Genomic DNA, 18,330 nt, shown 5'->3' on the forward strand with positions numbered 1-18,330 from the left:
CGTAACAAAGTTATTATACATAGAAAACACCCAGTCCAATACAAACAAATATGTTCATGCACACCAATGTTTGTACTGTGCGGGAATCGAACCCGCTACTCCGGAATAGTAGTCCGTTTCGACTCCTTCTATCTCCACCGACCGTAAGTATCTACAATATTGCAAATTAAAATCGAATAAATGATGATTATACTCTTAAGATGGAAGTAGTTCATTATTGATGTTGGTGGTTGGTGTACTTATACATGGGCATGTATAAATTGTTTGTTTTTATATCATCTTGACATGTGAGTAAAAACAAGTTGTAGCTAATAACTATAATTTAAATGTGGTACATACATGAACCACTATCGCAAAACCGGAGCGAACGAACTACTTATTTAAGCCTAGAAAAAAAATCTAAATAAGACCAAAAGGCAAGCTTCTAGGTGTACACAAAAGTAGCAAGTTATTTTGATTATTGGATTAATTAATTTATAGGTAAATATTATAATGCTATCATAAGGTGATATGAGATACGAAAACGTATGAATTGAAAGTCTTAAATGATTAATCAGTTGTTGTTAAACAGGATTTATAGAGGCAATAAACAAAAAACCAAGGGGCGGCTTTTTATTGGGTCATTTCCACTTCCTGCCTTAAAGTTCAATGTTCTTCTGGCTTAGGGAAATATAAAAGTTCTTAAAAATAGCTTATTGTTTTTGCTTAGCAATGGCTTAGATAAAATAAAAAGACAGTGTTTTGATATTTTTGTTGTTTGGTCATCTCAGTGTTACAGTAAATCAGTGTTAAAATACCGTTTTATATTTTTATTGAATCAGCCGGTTATTTAAGTGCTAGAATTATCTACGTATTTATTTATTTATTTATTGCAATAAAATACATTGTACACAAAGCATTCAATTAACCTAATAGATGCTGCTAATGAATACTTCCAAATCAATTAATATAACAATGATCTTATAACAAATTACTATGTTCGTAGAATAACTTCATCTACATATGTTTAGTATGAAGGCCGGCTGTGTACGACTATCTGGCGAATTTGGCGCCCAACGCGGGGTAATGCAAAACTTCAAAACTTTTTCGCGCGTATTAAGTTTCACATCAAATTAGCATTCTACTACTTCTTTTAATTGTTATGTAGATACTCTGCTTACAGACGTCTCGAATATGTTTTGCCTAATTTTAAAAGCAATAAGTGAATGTAGTTTCGCCATAAAAATGCAATCGTCGAAACAAAATAACAAGCAGTTAACAAACAATATTGATTAAGCTATAAATAAGAACAATGTAACTTACCAGTGTCTAAACAGATGCCCATATTCCATGAAGATAATATTTAAAACAAATCTCTTCGGCGGCAAAGTTACGACGCAATGTCCGAAAAAAATATTATATTAACTACAGTAAATTGGCACTTATAGAAAAAATATATCCAAAACGCGCGTCCAACCGAGTTGTCTACCGGCCACGGGCAATCACACGATGTCACAATTAATAGTTTATCGATTGAAGGACGCGACCTTCGTAAACAGACCTCAAAACAAACTAAACATAAAACTGTTAAATTCAAATTAATCTATCTCATGTTTAAAACTTCAACTTTTTAGCTAATCGACTTCTTTCTAGTTATTCGAAAGTTGTGCCTCCGTGATAGCATTTCTGCTAGCGGTCTGAATCTAGTTGGCATCGCGGGCCAACCGCTCTCCCTCGCGCCTAAAACACAACTGACACTCACACCTAGGTTTCACACCGGCTCGCCCCGAAAACTCTGTCCGTCTCTTTCTCTTGTAAGTAATCCTGCGGCCCTGAAGCGAGAGGGAAATTCAATTGAATAATTAAAGAGACGTCCCCCTGAATGAAAGTACTGTGCGAGTGGTAATTATCGTACAAAATGCAAGGCGCTCTGCAAGGTGGCAAGGGCCTACCGGTGACTGATGGGATATTTGCTCACATTAAGAAACACAGCTCAAGTGTCGATTAAGGTCAATAATTTTTCAGTGACTCAGACAGCCGGAGGACGACTTTATTTATTCATATCCGTTACAGTTTCGATAATTGATACGTTTAGTCAACTGAAAGACAAAGTTCTTGGAAAGTATACGTAGTTTACATGTATACATTTCAATTATCGAAAAGCATGTAGTCAAACACAGCGGTTGGACGATATTTTGTGGTAGTATGTAATTATCTTATTAAAACTTAACATTTGATTGATTTCTGTAAAGTCGAATGACTCGTGTTGACATGAGATCATCTTTTCTGAGAAATAGGGAGCGATAAATAATTCAAATTAAAGTTAATAAGTGGAAACAGTTTTCAATCAGCATACGACCATTTTTTTCGACTTTTAACTTTAACTCAAACAATTGGCGCCCAACGTGGTGCAGCAACAAAATGTTTACATTCTCTAAAACAACGTAAATATTATTTCCTATAAGTTTCATCGTTCATTTAAATTATCAGGAATATCAATGAAAAATAAAAGTGTGTATAATGTCAGTTTATTATCGCGAACAATTTTTATAAAGACCTACTATGTACTATGAGTGCTGAAACAACGGTTTAATTCGAATGTAAAACATACATAGGTTATCTGGAAGCAATCATGTTATAATGTTCTCTACCATAATTTAGTGCCTCAAACTGTATGTGCATAGCATTCGTGCGTGTGTTTAAAAGTATGGTGTGGGCACTAGATACTTATTTGTCAATTTTTTAAATCACTACCTGAAAACTTTGAAGTATAATAACAAGTATAACAAGTGTATGTAAAATGAAAATAAAATATAAGGAACTGTATTTAAGTATAATTCATATTACCCATTATATTTTTCAGGTGGAGTATTAGATATAAAATTAATTGCGCTTTATCTTCATATGTCTTGTAAAACAGAATATAATAAAATTATCAATGTCGTCTAACCCAAACGGATTTAAATAAAATGTCAATATACAAAAAATAATTACAACGGATAATAGAGGCGTATAAATTGTATAAGTAGGAGTTACAATAATAGTTTATTATTCTTATATTTTAATTACAGTGTTTAGGCATGTTTTCTATTTTCTTTCTATTTCACTACATTTTATTTATGTTTTAGATAAACAGTCCACACATTTGTGTTAGTAGAACGAAACTTTTGATAAGTATTTTTTAATTTATTACACTACTCATAATAACAGTTCACTGTTCAAATCCCGACCGGTGGCATTTCAGTTAAACTGCTGATTACCAACTTCCAAGTCTGCCTATTTAAACAAAAAGATAAATAAATAATACCTATAAAGATATTTATAACATGTTATTAAAATCCTTGGAGAAGGACTTTGTCCAGCAGTGGGCGTCCTTTGGCTGAAGTAAACGTTAAATAAAGTTTAATAACATTGTATTGGTTTTCTTTGACTAAAAAAAATAAGTTAGAGATTTAACTGATTTGCCACCAATAATAAAGTTAAGGCGCGAGAAAGTTCATCAATTTAAGAATACAGTTTTAATCGAACAAATATGAACAATTCTGAAATAAGTAGGTACTAAAAGATTGAGTTTCCAGAATTTTCTTGCAACCATTTTTGGTCAGTTACGCGCCTTAACCGCAAACACGTCAAGTGACGTCATAGGTTACAATTTTACAGGTTATCGAATATTTACAACGCTGATATCATCAGAATCACAATATGACAAATGGAAGAACGTTCTATCACTTATCCACTATAAAATGCTTATCTACAGTATTGTAAAATAAGCTAAGTACTTATACATTTTTACATTATAGCCATGTAAGTTAGTTTTTGACTACACAAGAATTAGTTATATGTTGTATGATATTAACTTGTATTTTATTTACATTCAATCGGAAATTAATTTCGTAGAGAGGGTTTCGTTACTTGCTATAGAACCTTCTTTAACATTTTTAGTACAATATCAAATAAAATAGACATAACAACAATGTTAACAGCATTGTTGTGTACCGGCAGTTAGAGGTAAGATAGCCAGTTCCTCCGTGGTTGAGGATTCCGGGTGAAGCTCGCTTCCACCTTCGGCCTGATCATCACTTAGCATCAGGTGATACAGGCCAAGAGCTTCCTCGTTGTGGATATAAAAAAAAATCAGCTCGTTTTTCACCATAATAGAGATACAAAAGTTCCTAATCCAGGGACTTTATTAGCAAGTCTTGAAGAGCATTTAAACTTGACTTAAGGACTATATTTTTCTGAAATTCGAGAGAGAATCGCCGGAGAAAGCGCCAAACGAACTGTTTTACATTAATAATATCACGGTATTGTATCAACAATTATTATTTCTGTTTCCACCCCGATAACTTAGCTATCTAGATCGAAACTGGCACTAACCCATTAGACTTTGAACCTTAACGACATAGACATAGAGCTGGGGTGGTTCTTAGTAANGATATTTATTGTCCGTGGTGCATAATCTTTTCTTTAAGGTTTTAAACCTTTGTTTGTCACCTGTCATCCGCTTTGCAATGGAGGGAAGTCGAACCTTAATTTCGAACTCCTCCTATGTTCTTCTGATTAATTTCGTTGCGGGTCCAATGACAGTTTAACTTTCCCCCGGGACAAACTTGACCTTCATTGGATAGGTTTTTGTGGCGGTCAAGCTGTAGATCCTGGCTACACAGAAGTTGCAGAGGTGGGAACGAAAAGTGGGAATAGTCCCGTATCTCGACAAAGAGATTCTAGAACCTAGTTCTAGTTTTTAATAAAGGTCAATAATCAATATACTACAGCATTTTATGTAGTGTAACGTTCTTACGTAGTGTACGATACAGGTAAAAGCTCAGTTTCCAAAGTTTGGTTCGTGAAAGGGTGATACACAACATAACAACAATGTTAACAGCATTGGCAGTTAGAGGTAAGATAGCCATTCCTCCGTGGTTGAGGATTCCGAGTGAAGCTCGCTTCCACCTTCGGCCTGATCATCACTTACCATCAGGTGAGATACAGGCCAAGAGTTTTCTCGTTGCGGATATAAAAAAATATATATCATAGCTCGTTTTTCACCATAATGGAGGTAGAAAAGTTCCTAATCCAGGGACTTTATTAGCAAGTCTTGAAGAGCATTTAAACTTGACTTAAGGACTATATTTTTCTGAAATTCGGGAGAGAAACGCCGGAGAAAGCGCCAAACGAACTGTTTTACATTAATAATATCACGGTATTGTATCAACAATTATTATTTCTGTATCCACCCCGATAACTTAGCTATCTAGATCGAAACTGGCACTAACCCATTCGACTTTGAACCTTAACGACATAGACATAGAGCTGGGGTGGATCTTAGTAATTTGTCCATAGATTTGATGGCTAGTTTTAATTACGCCACGCAGGGTGTATCCGCTCGATAAAATTGTATCAGCGATAATGATTTGTTGGGTTATGGAAATTTTATGGACTGATCGTTCGCGAACTGGACTGTAATGCCAACAAAGGTTCTAGGTTCGAATAAGGTCGGGGACAATTTGTTTGATAATTACGAACATTTAGAGTAGGCGCACACCGTTGATTTTTAGTTGGCCGATAGTTGTGCCCGATTTTAAATTGTATGAAGAATCGGCCAAATCGAATCGGCGTAGTGTGCGCACTCCCATACATGCCCATACTGATCAACTGCCCGACTAAACTATCGGCCGACGAAAAATCAACGGTGTGCGCCTACTCTTATACCCAGAGAAAAACACAAAAATCTTACCAAATATCCGATTTTAATGGTGGTTCTGTGCTTTTTAGGGTAGGAAACTATTCCAACCACTGCAACTTATGTGAATTCTAGATCTGCAGCTTGACCACTAACAAAAACTTAACCAGTGAAGAAGACCGAGTTTGTCCCAAGGAAAGTTAAACTGTCATTGAACTCACTACGAAATTAATCAGGGAAACAGTTCGANAAAAAAATTACAATTACACGGAAATTTTCAGGTGTGAACTTTTCAGATTTCCTTCACAATTTTGGTGTAACTGACATTGTAATAATTTTACCAGGTTGAATTGGTGTATCTGTAATAATGTAAAAATTTTGCTACAAAACTTTGCAATTACACTGATTTGCTAAGGTTTATAACATGAAATAAAATAGGAATTTAGAAAGTTTTAAGTTAAATTACATTATTATTATACCAGCAGTATCAGTTAAAGAAGTTAAAGTTAGCTCAACAAAAAAAAATGAAATTGAGCAAACTATCCAGCCAACTAGGCGTCACTGCGCGTTGCTAACATTAACCTGTTGTTACTCTGTTACTTTTACTGTTGTAGTACTCATGACCTTAATTCAACGTTGCTATAAAGAGGTGGGAAGTTAAATCCATTTTGTTTTCAGTTTAAGTTGCTCCGTAGAGCTAAATACGGTATTGGTAAGTCAAAGCTTAAAAAAATATTCAAATTACTTAGTTTCACAGTAATACTTTAGTTATTTCAATATTTGTGCCTTAAAAAAATTAAACACACATATTTTCTTGATTTTCGTGGCTTTTTTAACATTTTTTAATGAAAAAAATAAAAGTTACTTCTAATAAAATTAAAAAAAAATAAAGAAAACGACAAAATGTAATATTTTTCATGAATTCTCTTATTTTTTAATACTTTTACATAAATTATACAGCAACTAACTAAACAAAACCCAGAAAATCATCAAATTATTTCAACTTTGGGCAGTACTTACACCAATTTGACCTATGTTTTTTCCAAAAGTTTGGTGTAAAATTAGTGTAATTGTCAAAAGTACAAAAATACATTGGTGTAACTGCAATTTATTTCCTTAAGTAAGACATATTAGATAATTCTTTTTATTTAATCTAAAACCGCGTAGAATTCTAAGCATTTCTGTAAAAACAGATCCAAAAAAGGTTAAATAGGAAAAAAGTTATGTCCGATTTAAGACGAAAAAAAACTTTAAACGGCTCTACTGAAAAACTGTATTTTGTCAGTTACCCCAAGTGAACCTGCAACTGACGATATTATCATAAAATGTACTAAGTCAGAGGTACTGCGCTCTATACATCGCTCGACATTTAGGAAGCCTATCTATAATATCTAGTCCTACCTAATTGTAAAACTGAAAGTGCCGCAAATGGAACCATGGGCAAAGGAAAACGAAACGAAGAAGAAAATCACTTCTAGATCTCAAGGGGTTGAGTCACAGAATCATGATTCTAAACAGACATACAGCAGTTCCAGTATCTGTTTATAAACAAATTCAATGGTGCCGGCGTTTTTGACGTGCGAATGAACCAATGAATCATTTTGGCCATTCACTGGCGGGCTTACATTTTTTTTATCCACAACGAGGAAGCTCTTGGCCTGTATCTCACCTGATGGTAAATGATGATCAGGCCGAAGGTGGAAATGCCTAGTAAAATTAAATTACTTCTTTGTGTTAAAAGAAGATGACAAAATAAATCCCTATTCTGACCATAAAGGTTGCCCAAAACACAATGCAAACTAAACTGTACCGGGAAGAACGTTTTCACAGGACTAATACAGCCTTTCATTCATACATCTCTCCACCCACCAAAAAACTTCTGTAAGCACCTACAGCCAAGATTCACAATTATCTAAAAGAGTAACTTATACCTGTGTACCTATGAGTAGAGAGCAATACCCACTTAACCATGACTATCAATGTTAGGCCCGGAACTTCAGAGCTTGGAAGTCTTGGAACTCTACCAGACGGCTGTCAAATTTTGACAGCTATCCGCAAACCCGATGCCCGCTCATGTAAACACAGACTTACAGTCGTAATCCCATTGCGAAATAACCAGCAGCACAGTTGCGCATGATTCATTAGGCATTAATAACGTGCGCGTGCGCGTACAAGAGGTTATTTCTGTTATCATTCACAGAATTTGTCCGACTGTTTCTGTTGATGTAAAATCAGTTTAATTGCAATACAGGTCTGTATTATATCAAACGTCCAAAACCATCTAAATACAACAGTTTTGCAAAACCCGTAACTAGGTAGTACTTAGTTAGAAACTTCTTTCAGAAAAAAAAAAACGTTAATATGAAAGTAAGGCTAGTAAGGTATCACTCGCTACTGAGTAAGGCATAATTACCACAAACAGGAACATTCTGTTGTCGAATCATTTGCATAGCACGCCTATCTTTTGGTAGCTATAAGCCGTAATTACGCTGAGACATCCCAAAAAGTAACGCAAAATAGCAAACAGTCGTATCAAAGGTAATGAGAACTGATGTAGTGTCACAGAATAAGTAATAGTACAGGTACAGAAGGATTACTCCGCATGACGATTTAAATAAATGCGAGTCTTGCTGCGACGCGATACAGTGGAATTCAGCTCGCACAGCACTACGTACCTACAATTTTATTCACCTACAAGTTTTGTCTCTTTCTATCGCGTGCCTCTGAACTCTTCTTACGCTGTTAGGGTTGCTGTCTAGTGAAAAAATAATTAATCTACTTATTTTTAATGAGGTACGTATGTAGGTAAGTAAAAATAACATTTCAAATATACCTAATTAGGATTAAAAAAACTTGTTCTATTACAATGTCTGCATTCATACCTATTTTAACATAAGACAGATAAATTAAACATACTATTACAGAAAAAAAAAGAATCCTATACTATCCTAAGAATTTGATTATTGATTACCTACATGGCCAACATACCTTTCAGCATCTTTGGGAAGCGAAAAAAAAAGATAAATCTGGTAATTTCTTTTCGAATTTAAACACCCGAACGCCGCACAATATTTCTTTCTCTTTATGTCCATTTTTAAATAATACTTCGATCATAGAATTATAATCATACTAAAACGCACGCCAGCGTCCTGACGGGCGAGCGCGTGACACTCGACTGATATAATACTCGCCGGCGGGGCGCTTCGCTGTAGGTAATTATCGGAAATGTGTTAAAGTATTTGTCGAAGAGAAATACTAAGGGTTCGGACAATATTTTCATTGAATAATGTTTCCGACAAAGGTTGTCAAATTGACTGACATGTTTATCGTATAGTACAGTCCACTATGAAAATTAGCTGTGGTTTGTTTCAACTACCTATTTTAAAAAATTTTGTCACTTGTGTTGAATTTTATAGGATTGGGAAAGAAGTACCGAGTTTGAAGCGTTTATGAGCAGACATTGCAGTTGAATATTCAAGTTCTGAATTTGATTATTGATGAATAATAAAATAAATTCGTCTTGCTCGATTGATGGTTTCATTAAATTTATTTAAATTACGTTACCTATAATATTTTTTCGTTAATTTATGAAAATATCAATTTAGCCCGTAATCCTGAATCCTGATACATAAAGTTAGCCTATTAATTTAACACAGGTACGACTGTACTCAGTGTTGCACTATCAAATGCAATTGACGCGCCTCTATGTCAGGGTTTTTATGTTCCTGGTCAGGCTATACTTGTTTTTTTCCACAGATTAATTTTCAAAGTCTACAGATAGGCTTATAAAAAGTCAAAATCCTGTACATCTGAGTAGTAATACGTTTTATATCAATCAATAAAAACCGTATAATATCACGACATCCGCCGTTCAGAGTGACGACGCGATGTCGGCGCGACGTCAACGCGACACCACAATGACCCGTTTACAATCTGTAATTTCCATGGTCCCTTTTTACACACATTATCTACACAAAAAAAATACAATTTTTGATATTGTTAAGTAGAAATTACAAAATCAATATTTAGTTACAAACTCTAATATACAACTGAAATACGAGTTACAAAAAATTGCACACAAAAATATGTTTACAACAAAAATGAGTCGTTATATTCACACAGCACGAAGTTACAAAAAGTTAACAAATTAACAGCTCGGTCAACAAGCGTGGATGGATTTAAAAATATCACAATATTTGATTAGACAAACAAGATTCAGTTAGTCAATAACTAAAAGTTGAGGCTTTGTTATACAGCCGATGTGACAGCGCGACTTGAGATGTGTGGTGACGAGATACATGGCCGAGCCGAGAAATTCAACCTTTTCTACAGAAGCCGAGCGGAGATGAGACGTGTAAAGCAAATCACGAAGTTAGTTGCTTATTGCATCTCTTGTCTTCGCTTTAGTGGAAAACGGCCCTTACGTCTTCATACAGTTTAAAAGTTATCGCCTAATGTTATTTCATGACAAGTCGCGTCATAGTCGCGCCGGCTGCGCGCCAAAGCAATGAACATATCAAATCTAAGCAGAGGGTTATTTAAGAAATAATTTTTCACATTTCTAATGCATTTGAAACTATTCAAATCGCATAAGAATACAATGAGGGTTTTCGCGATTGAAAAATCCGCCAGATGGCAATACGTAGACGTAAGATACGTAGTGGATTTTGACATATCTGTCAATGTCATGTCAAAAATAACTAATCATGCAGCATAAATTCATTATGCGAATTTCGAATGCATCTAAAATACATCTTTTGTCCCTCTCTTGGAGTGATAGTGATTGCACTACAAATCGGAGTCAGAATTCGTTGGCTGTCTCTGTCTAAGCATGACAGAGAGATGATTAGTCGTCTCGCTCTCTCTTAGAATTCGGTCTATTAACAGACTAACTATCTAGAGAAAGAGAGATACTTTATTACATTGTTAAACATAAGCCACTGCATACAAACACAAACAAACTTGAGCGTTCTTATAAAAATAATTCAGATTGTCTTTTCTATATAAAATATCAACAACAATAATCAAAATATACAAATTGTTATAATTTAAATATCTATGAACACAAAAATAATTGCTATTAAGTATCAATTCACATAATTCGTCCCATATTTTTCTAAATTAGTTAATACAATATTATACAAGTCCAGGCTATAAATTCATCATAAACAACTATTATTCAATAATTTCTTGCTACATAATATGTATGGTTATTGGTTAGTAACAATAATTAGCTGATATAAGTAATGTTACTGTGCAAAGCATCTATAACGGTGCAATTTGATGAAAAACTTGTAAAATGTTTCTACTATAATACATACGAAATTAATGTATTAAGTATATGTTTTAAAGATCACCGTTTAAACAGATTTTTATCAGGTACTTGAGTGCCTAAACCGTTAATCTCATTAACTTTGGTATTTAACCCCTTACATAAAGCTTAGTAACATTCTTTAGGCACTGCAATACCATAATTAAGTATTAAATGGGGTTATGCATTAAAATGATTCCAGCTAATGTGAGAGTGAGAGAAAGCTATACGTTTTGTAGAGCATTGTCTCTTTCTTCTAACGAAATTATTTAGTACTGTAAGTAACTACAAATATTTGATACATTATTAGACCTAGGACTTAAATTTAACTACAATGAACACTATACATGTCAATATAATAAAAAAATGTAAGTACATAAAGTACAAAAAATAACGACTTAATAAAATTGGATTAGTATAAAAATTTAATTATCAATGGTATGTAAACTGTCTTCAAGTAAAAATAAAACTACCAATGACATGCAAATGCATGGAATGACGAGATATTTAAGTAGTTTTTCGCGCAAATACTGAGATGAAACTTGAAACTGTGTCCCGTGGGGTTAAGTAAACGTGATTTTTCTGTTTTCGGATCTATACGTTTCTCCCACTCATAGCGAAATGCTGGCAAGAGTGACTGTGACCTGCACAGACAAATATACAGACATAGCTTTGTTATTTATATTGGTATGCAGCATAAACTGTTAAAGTAACATTGGTAATGTTTTTGTGGGGAGAAACAACTAATTCCTCAAGTATCAACTCAGTATTCGGCAGTGTTGGCTCTTATAATAAAGAATAAACTTTTTCTAAAATCGAATAGTCATCTTATGCTACAACTACGAGTATAACATTGATATATTGCATATTGATTATATTATAAGTCAATTGTAATAATTTACCTAAAAAGTTTACCCTTTAAGTCCAACCTAGAGCTAAGCGAATTGTATAATTGTATTCCGATATGACTTTCACTAGAAACCGGTTGGTTTTCAAAGTCGCACGAACGTACTGTTTCAATGATATTACTGTGGTCAACAGTAAAACGTATTCTCATTTAGGCCGTATTTTTTCGTAGAAGAACGTTTGCGCAACACTGTTGGGCTCCTTCAACAGGATTCGTCGTTTGACGAATTTGAAGTGTTCTAGCGCGAATTCGTACAATTCGTTCTCCATTTTCCAGATGTTGGACTGTTGTATCTTTTCTATGGTCTCCGGGCTGGGTTGGAGTTTTGAACTGGTTTGACGCAGGTGCGACTTGTTGCTGTTCAGATAGTGCTCGGTGGCACCCCTGAACATCCTGGGCAAGGCTGCCTCTAAGACCATGATGAAGTCCAGCATTTCTTCCGTCACTCCCACTACGAGGTAGTGGTTGACTAGATTCTGCTTCGCTTGCTGCAACGCCCAGTGGCTGCCCGGTTTCCTTGGGACAAAATTGAAATATTTAAGAATCACATTAAATTTAGACTAAGAAATCAAAAATCAAAATCAAAATTATCTTTATTTGTGTAGACTAATTAAATTAGTACTTACAAATCGTCAAATGCTCTTAAATGTATTGAACCTTATTGCATTGTTTTAAGGTTCAATCCTAGTCTAAAGATCCAAAAGCAATAAATGAAAGTGTTTAGAGCAGAAGCTCCAAATCTGCCTGCAATAAGGCTCGTAGTCGAAAACACACGCCAAAATGCTACTTCGCGGCGCGTTTTAATTTCTAAATCCAAAATATCATTTAAAGTTCCCATTATTAATAATAGCCACAAAAAATGTTTTCGCAATTAAACCTCGCTCATTAACCAGTGCTAAGCACTATTTAACGATGCTATAAAATTAATCATGTTGCGCAAAACTTTTAACAAATGAACTGATTTTACTATCACATAAACTAATGGCAGGAATTTGTATTTTTTTCAATAACTAGACGAGGTAATCTATTTTAATATATAAAATATGGTACGAGTATGTTAGGCAATTCCGCCTATTGTATGTATAATCGAAAACACATCAGGGTATACATTTTTGATGCAAAATTTCACCTATTACAGCGTAAAATAGTTCATGATACCCAAAGTGGTCAAAATTAACAAAGTTAACGAAACAACCTTATTCCAATTGCAACAAAGACGTGTTGCGAACTTTTTGGCTACTTTCATCATCAACAGCCCTTTACAGTCCACTGCTGGACTATAGTGGAGGGTTTTGCCATAATCCCCACGCTTGGCAGGCGGGTTGGAGATCGCAGTTTAAAAGATTGATGTTTTTCTGAGAGCGCTGCTGCCCGTTCTCTGTTTGATGTGTAGTCCCTAAGTCACCTCTTACTTGGCTACTTTAGGTGTCATGAACTATGTGATGCTGACTGTACAAGGGAATAACTACTGTTTAACTTGAATTAAAACCAAATTAATGTTTTCCATTGAACAAGTATTATAATATCATTTGTGACATTCAGTATGTGTATTTTTACTATGAAACTATAATCTATAAATACATACCAACACTGCGCTGAGTGGCCGCAGAAAAAAGGCACTTGAAGCCACATGTTGTTGGGGTCACAGTCCGGCTGCCCCTGCTCCACACACTCGTCAAACGTCTAAAAATAAAGAACAGACATTTGATAAGTTGGCTGATAAGGCATGTACACTACCACACCATGGGTTGTTCATACAAAATAAGACGGAATATTTTTGTTCTTAAAAGGTGGTCCAGAACAAATGTACTGACATAAATATATTTTTTTTGTACTTATAAATACATACAAAGTAAAAAGCTGATATTTTCACATTACAAATGTGACACTGTATTTTTCTTTACATTGTTACATTTCATAACTAAAATCAAGTATTTTGTAGAGAAGCTGTTTTTTGTAATGTATCAACTATGTCTCAAATAGTGAGGCATTGGTACAGGATAATGAAATCATCTAATTATGGAGAATGAATGAAGAATTGATGGACGAGGCCTTCGCATAAAGACACTCAGATCTTTTTATTAATTTTTATTTAAAAGGATCACCAACAAGATTACACCACAAACTAGATATGAATGATAACACTTGGTTACATGCTAAGTGCTTAATTATAATTACACCTATAGGTGACAACAGCATGCAATAATTTTACGTATCTCAACCCTGTGATTCCCATAAATAAAAAGCTATTTCTTAAACTTTTCTCATATCCTTACCATTTTATCTCCATGTTTCTTTCTAACCAAGTGTGGTCTGAAATTGTCTCCGTTTCTCAGGAAATAGTAATATGAGACCAGCCGGTCCAGGGGCTTCCTTATCAGGTTTATGTACAATGGCTTTGAAGAGGTGCCAAGTCTGAAAGATAATAGAAAAAAATTTGAAACAAAAATGCTTTAATACATATTTTGTGACAGTGTTAACTTTTAACCAAATATTATTGGGGCAAGAGATATTGTAAGGCTAAAGTTAAAACTTAACATTTGATAATTGAGACAATTCTAGTTTCATTTCAGTATAATAAGGTCTTCAAGCAGTTTTGAAAATCTGACAGAATATTGCATGCCTGGGTATCAGAGCTTAGCAGAAAAACACATTGGGTAAACTGGTAATAGATACCATTTAAAAATAAATAAGCTCTCACATTATTTGCTATTTGACTTGTTAATAAANAGCTGGTTTGACGCAGGTGCGACTTGTTGCTGTTTAGATAGTGCTCGGTGGCACCCCTGAACATCCTGGGCAGGGCTGCCTCTAAGACCATGATGAAGTCCAGCATTTCTTCCGTCACCCCCACTACGAGGTAGTGGTTGACTAGATTCTGCTTCGCTTGCTGCAACGCCCAGTGGCTGCCCGGTTTCCTAGAGACAAAATTGACATATTTAAGAATCACATTTAATTGATTAGAAAATGTATTGAACCTTATTGCTTCGTTTTAAGGTTTAATCCTAGTCTAAAGATCCAAAAGCCTTGAATGAAAGTGTTTAGCGTAGGCGCAGATCACCGATTTTTGTCGGAGGATAGTTTAGTCGGGAAGTTAATCAGTATGGGCATGCATGGAAGTGCGCACATTACACCGATTGATTCTTCATACAAATTAGAATCGGAGCTTAAATATCGGCCGGCTAAAAATCGGTAGTTTGCGCCTAGGCTTAGAGCAGAAGCTCCAAGTCTGTTTGGTCTGCTTGGAATAAGGCTCGTAGTCGAAAACACACTCCAAAATGCTATTTCGCGGCGTGTTTTAATTTCTAAATCCAAAATAATTGTTCATTTAAAGTTCCCATTATTAATAATAGTACGTAGTACTTATTATTATTCTGTGATAATAGCCACAAAAAATGTTTTCGCAATTAAACTTCGTTCATTAACTAGGGCTAAGCACTATTTAACGATGCTATAAAATTAATCATGTTGCGCAAAACTTTAACTAACTGATTTTACTATCACATAAAGTAATGGCAGGAATTGGTATTTTTTCAATAACTAGATGTAGTAATCTATTTTAATATATAAAATACTAGCGGCCGCCCGCGACTTCGTACGCGTGGATCCTGTTTTACCCCCTTTTCCCGAATTTTCTTTGCTATAAACCTCACGGAGCCCGAGACCTTTCCAACGAATGCAAAACCGTGGAAATCGGTTCGTGCGTTCTGGAGTTATAGCGTCAGGGAGGAAAACCCGACTTATTTTTATATAGTAGATGGTACGAGTATGTTAGGCAATTCCGCCTATTGTATGTATAATCGAAAACACATCAGGGTATACATTTTCGATGCAAAATTTCACCTATTACAGCGTAAAATAGTTCGTGATACCCAAAGTAGCCAAAAGTTGACAAAACAACCTTATTCCAATTGCAACAAAGACGTGGTGCGAACTTTTTGGCTACTTTCATCATCAACAGCCCTTTACAGTCCACTGCTGGACTATGAGCCTCCTCCTCTATAGTGGAGGGTTTTGCCATAATCTCCACGCTTGGCAGGCGGGTTGGAGATCACAGTTTAAAAGATTGATGTTTTTCAGAGAGCGCTGCTGCCCGTTCTCTGTTTGATGTGTAGTCCCTAAGTCGCCTCTTACTTGGCTACTTTAGGTGTCATAAACTATGTGATGCTGACTGTACAAGGAAATAACTGCTGTTTAACTTGAATTTAAACCAAATTAATGTTTTCCGCTGAACAAGTATTATATCATTTGTGATATACAGCATGTGTATTTTTACTATGAAACTATAATCTATAAATACATACCAACACTGCGCTGAGTGGCCGCAGAAAAAAGGCACTTGAAGCCACATGTTGTTGGGGTCACAGTCCGGCTGCCCCTGCTCCACACACTCGTCGAACGTCTAAAAATAAAGAACAGACGTTTGATAAGTTGGCTGATAAAGCTTGTACACTACCACACCATAGGTTGTTCATACAAATTATGACAGAACTTTTTTGTTCTTAAAAGGTGGTCCAGAAAAAATTCACAGAAAAAATAGTTTTTTCTTTGCATTATTACATTCCATGACTAAAACTAAACATTTTGTAGAGAAGCTGTGTTTTGTAATGTATCAACTATGTCTCCAATAGTGAGGCATTGGTACAGGATAATTAAATTGTGCTAAGAATGGAGAATGAATGAAGAATTAATGGAAGAGGCCTTTGCATAAAGACACTCAGAATTTTATTTTATTTTTTATTTAAAAGGATCACCAACAAGATTACACCACAAACTAGATATGAAAAATAACATTTGGTTACATGCTAAGTGCTTAATTATAATTACACCTATAGGTGACAACAGCATACAAAAATTTTATGTATCTCAACCCTGTGATTCCCATAAATAAAAAGCTATTTCTTACTAAACTTTTTTCATATCCTTACCATTTTATCTCCATGTTTCTTTCTAACCAAGTGTGGCCGGAAATTGTCTCCGTTTCTCAGGAAATAGTAATATGAGACCAGCCGGTCCAGGGGCTTCCTTATCAGGTTTATGTATAAGGGCTTTGAAGAGGTGCCAAGTCTGAAAGATAAAAGAAAATCATTTGAAACAAAAGAGTTTTAATTGTTAACTTTTAAAAGAAAGTTATCAATGTAAGAGCTTGTAAAAAAAAGTTAGAAGTTCATATTTGATAATTGAGATAATTTCAGTATAATTTAGGCATAAGTAAAAAAACTTTGATAAGTTTTATGCCACAATATCTGACAGAATATTGCATGCCTGGGTATCAGAGCTTTGCAGAAAATCACATCAGGTAAACTGGTACAAAAGGAACTATTTAAAATAGATGAGCTCTCAAATAACTTCCTATTTGATTTCTTTAATAAAACCCCTCACCCACCTATGAAAGTTCAGGAATGCCATGTGACCATGGTACAGGGCTGGCTTCACATCCTTCCACTTGGTGACGTTCTGAGCAAACTTGTACTGGTTGTCCAGGGTCATCACGTGCATGTTCGCCGTTATATTGATATGTAACACTTTAAAGTGATTCTTCTTGCACAAATCGTACGCCACACCCACGAAACTTGTCGATCCCGTCTTCGGAACCCTATTGTATATCACCACCAGGTCATCATCACTTTTATCCACTGGTTGCATGAAGAACTGCCGAGGTTCGGAATGCGTTTGGACTAATCTGTATTCTGAAAATTAATAACGATAATAAGTATCTGCATCGCAAATAAACAGTAAATTGAATTGGACAGATCCTAGTAATCACCTAATCTGTGATAAATCTCTTCTAAACGTTCAATTTCTGACTGAAAATATATTACAACGATAACAACAACACAGAGGCTTGAAAGCACCCATATCTTGTGCGCGTTCATCATGACGAACTGGGCCCGAGCACTTCACATTACACACAAATGAGCACTCGCGTAATAAATATTCAAAATAGTTTATAAATAAGCATTTGCTTTGCGTTTCTCTACACCCACACGAGAAAAGTAAAATAGAAATCGGCTGCACGCACAGCACAACAGCACCGATCTACTAATGTCAAACAGAACTTGTCAAATTGACAGTGGCCGTCAATAATGTACGTTCCGTTTTATGCAGTAAGCATTTAACTTTATAGGACATTGGCAGAATCATTACGTGGCGCTAGGTGGCGCTCTACACGCTTCAGCGGGACTGTCTTGCCAAGTCTCATGTAATGTAAAAGCCTTCTGGACAGTGGACACCTTCCCATAAGGCAGCTACTTGAACCAGATTTTTATGAGATTTTTATTTTTAATGTTTTTCTTTCCTACTAATTAATATATTATTAAATGACAATGCGTATTTTCGACCAACGATTATTCGTAGATCAAAATTACCCTAACTTACCTACTAGAGTACATTTATATTTATGAAATGAAAATAATTGCAAAAGATATTAACTAAGTACTTTTTTTAAAA

At 35.0% G+C, this 18,330-nt stretch overlaps 1 protein-coding gene across 2 annotated transcripts; it reads right to left on the bottom strand.

The window, feature by feature from the left end:
* Positions 1-10,338: 10,338 nt before the first annotated feature.
* On the bottom strand, positions 10,339-17,909 carry Hs2st (Heparan sulfate 2-O-sulfotransferase). 2 transcript variants are annotated; one of them, XM_028318075.1, is made up of 5 exons: positions 17,648-17,909; positions 17,267-17,570; positions 14,157-14,295; positions 13,466-13,563; positions 10,339-12,396 (listed from the first exon to the last, which is right to left on the bottom strand). In XM_028318075.1, the coding sequence occupies exons 1-5, from the start codon at positions 17,757-17,759 to the stop codon at positions 12,027-12,029; spliced, it is 1,023 nt and encodes a 340-aa protein (XP_028173876.1). In that variant the 5' UTR covers positions 17,760-17,909; the 3' UTR covers positions 10,339-12,026. The 2 variants fall into 2 exon arrangements, with proteins under 2 accessions (XP_028173876.1, XP_028173877.1); XM_028318076.1 differs by lacking the exons at positions 13,466-13,563; positions 14,157-14,295 and adding exons at positions 16,185-16,282; positions 16,809-16,947.
* Positions 17,910-18,330: the final 421 nt, after the last annotated feature.

This window comes from Ostrinia furnacalis, unplaced genomic scaffold (genome assembly GCF_004193835.3).
Source record: "Ostrinia furnacalis isolate ACB-3 unplaced genomic scaffold, ASM419383v2 OfSCF6654, whole genome shotgun sequence".
In the NCBI taxonomy this organism is placed as follows: domain Eukaryota; kingdom Metazoa; phylum Arthropoda; class Insecta; order Lepidoptera; family Crambidae; genus Ostrinia; species Ostrinia furnacalis.

Bases quoted from the DNA above. Each gene is read 5' to 3' on its own strand.
- Hs2st (XM_028318075.1), bottom strand. From the start codon at position 17,759: ATGATGAACGCGCACAAGATATGGGTGCTTTCAAGCCTCTGTGTTGTT. The intron at 14,296-17,266 runs GTGGGTGAGGGG...ATTATCTTTCAG, and splicing joins GCATTCCTGAACTTTCATAG to ACTTGGCACCTCTTCAAAGC. The intron at 12,397-13,465 runs GTATGTATTTAT...TTTTGTCCCAAG, and splicing joins GGCCACTCAGCGCAGTGTTG to GAAACCGGGCAGCCACTGGG.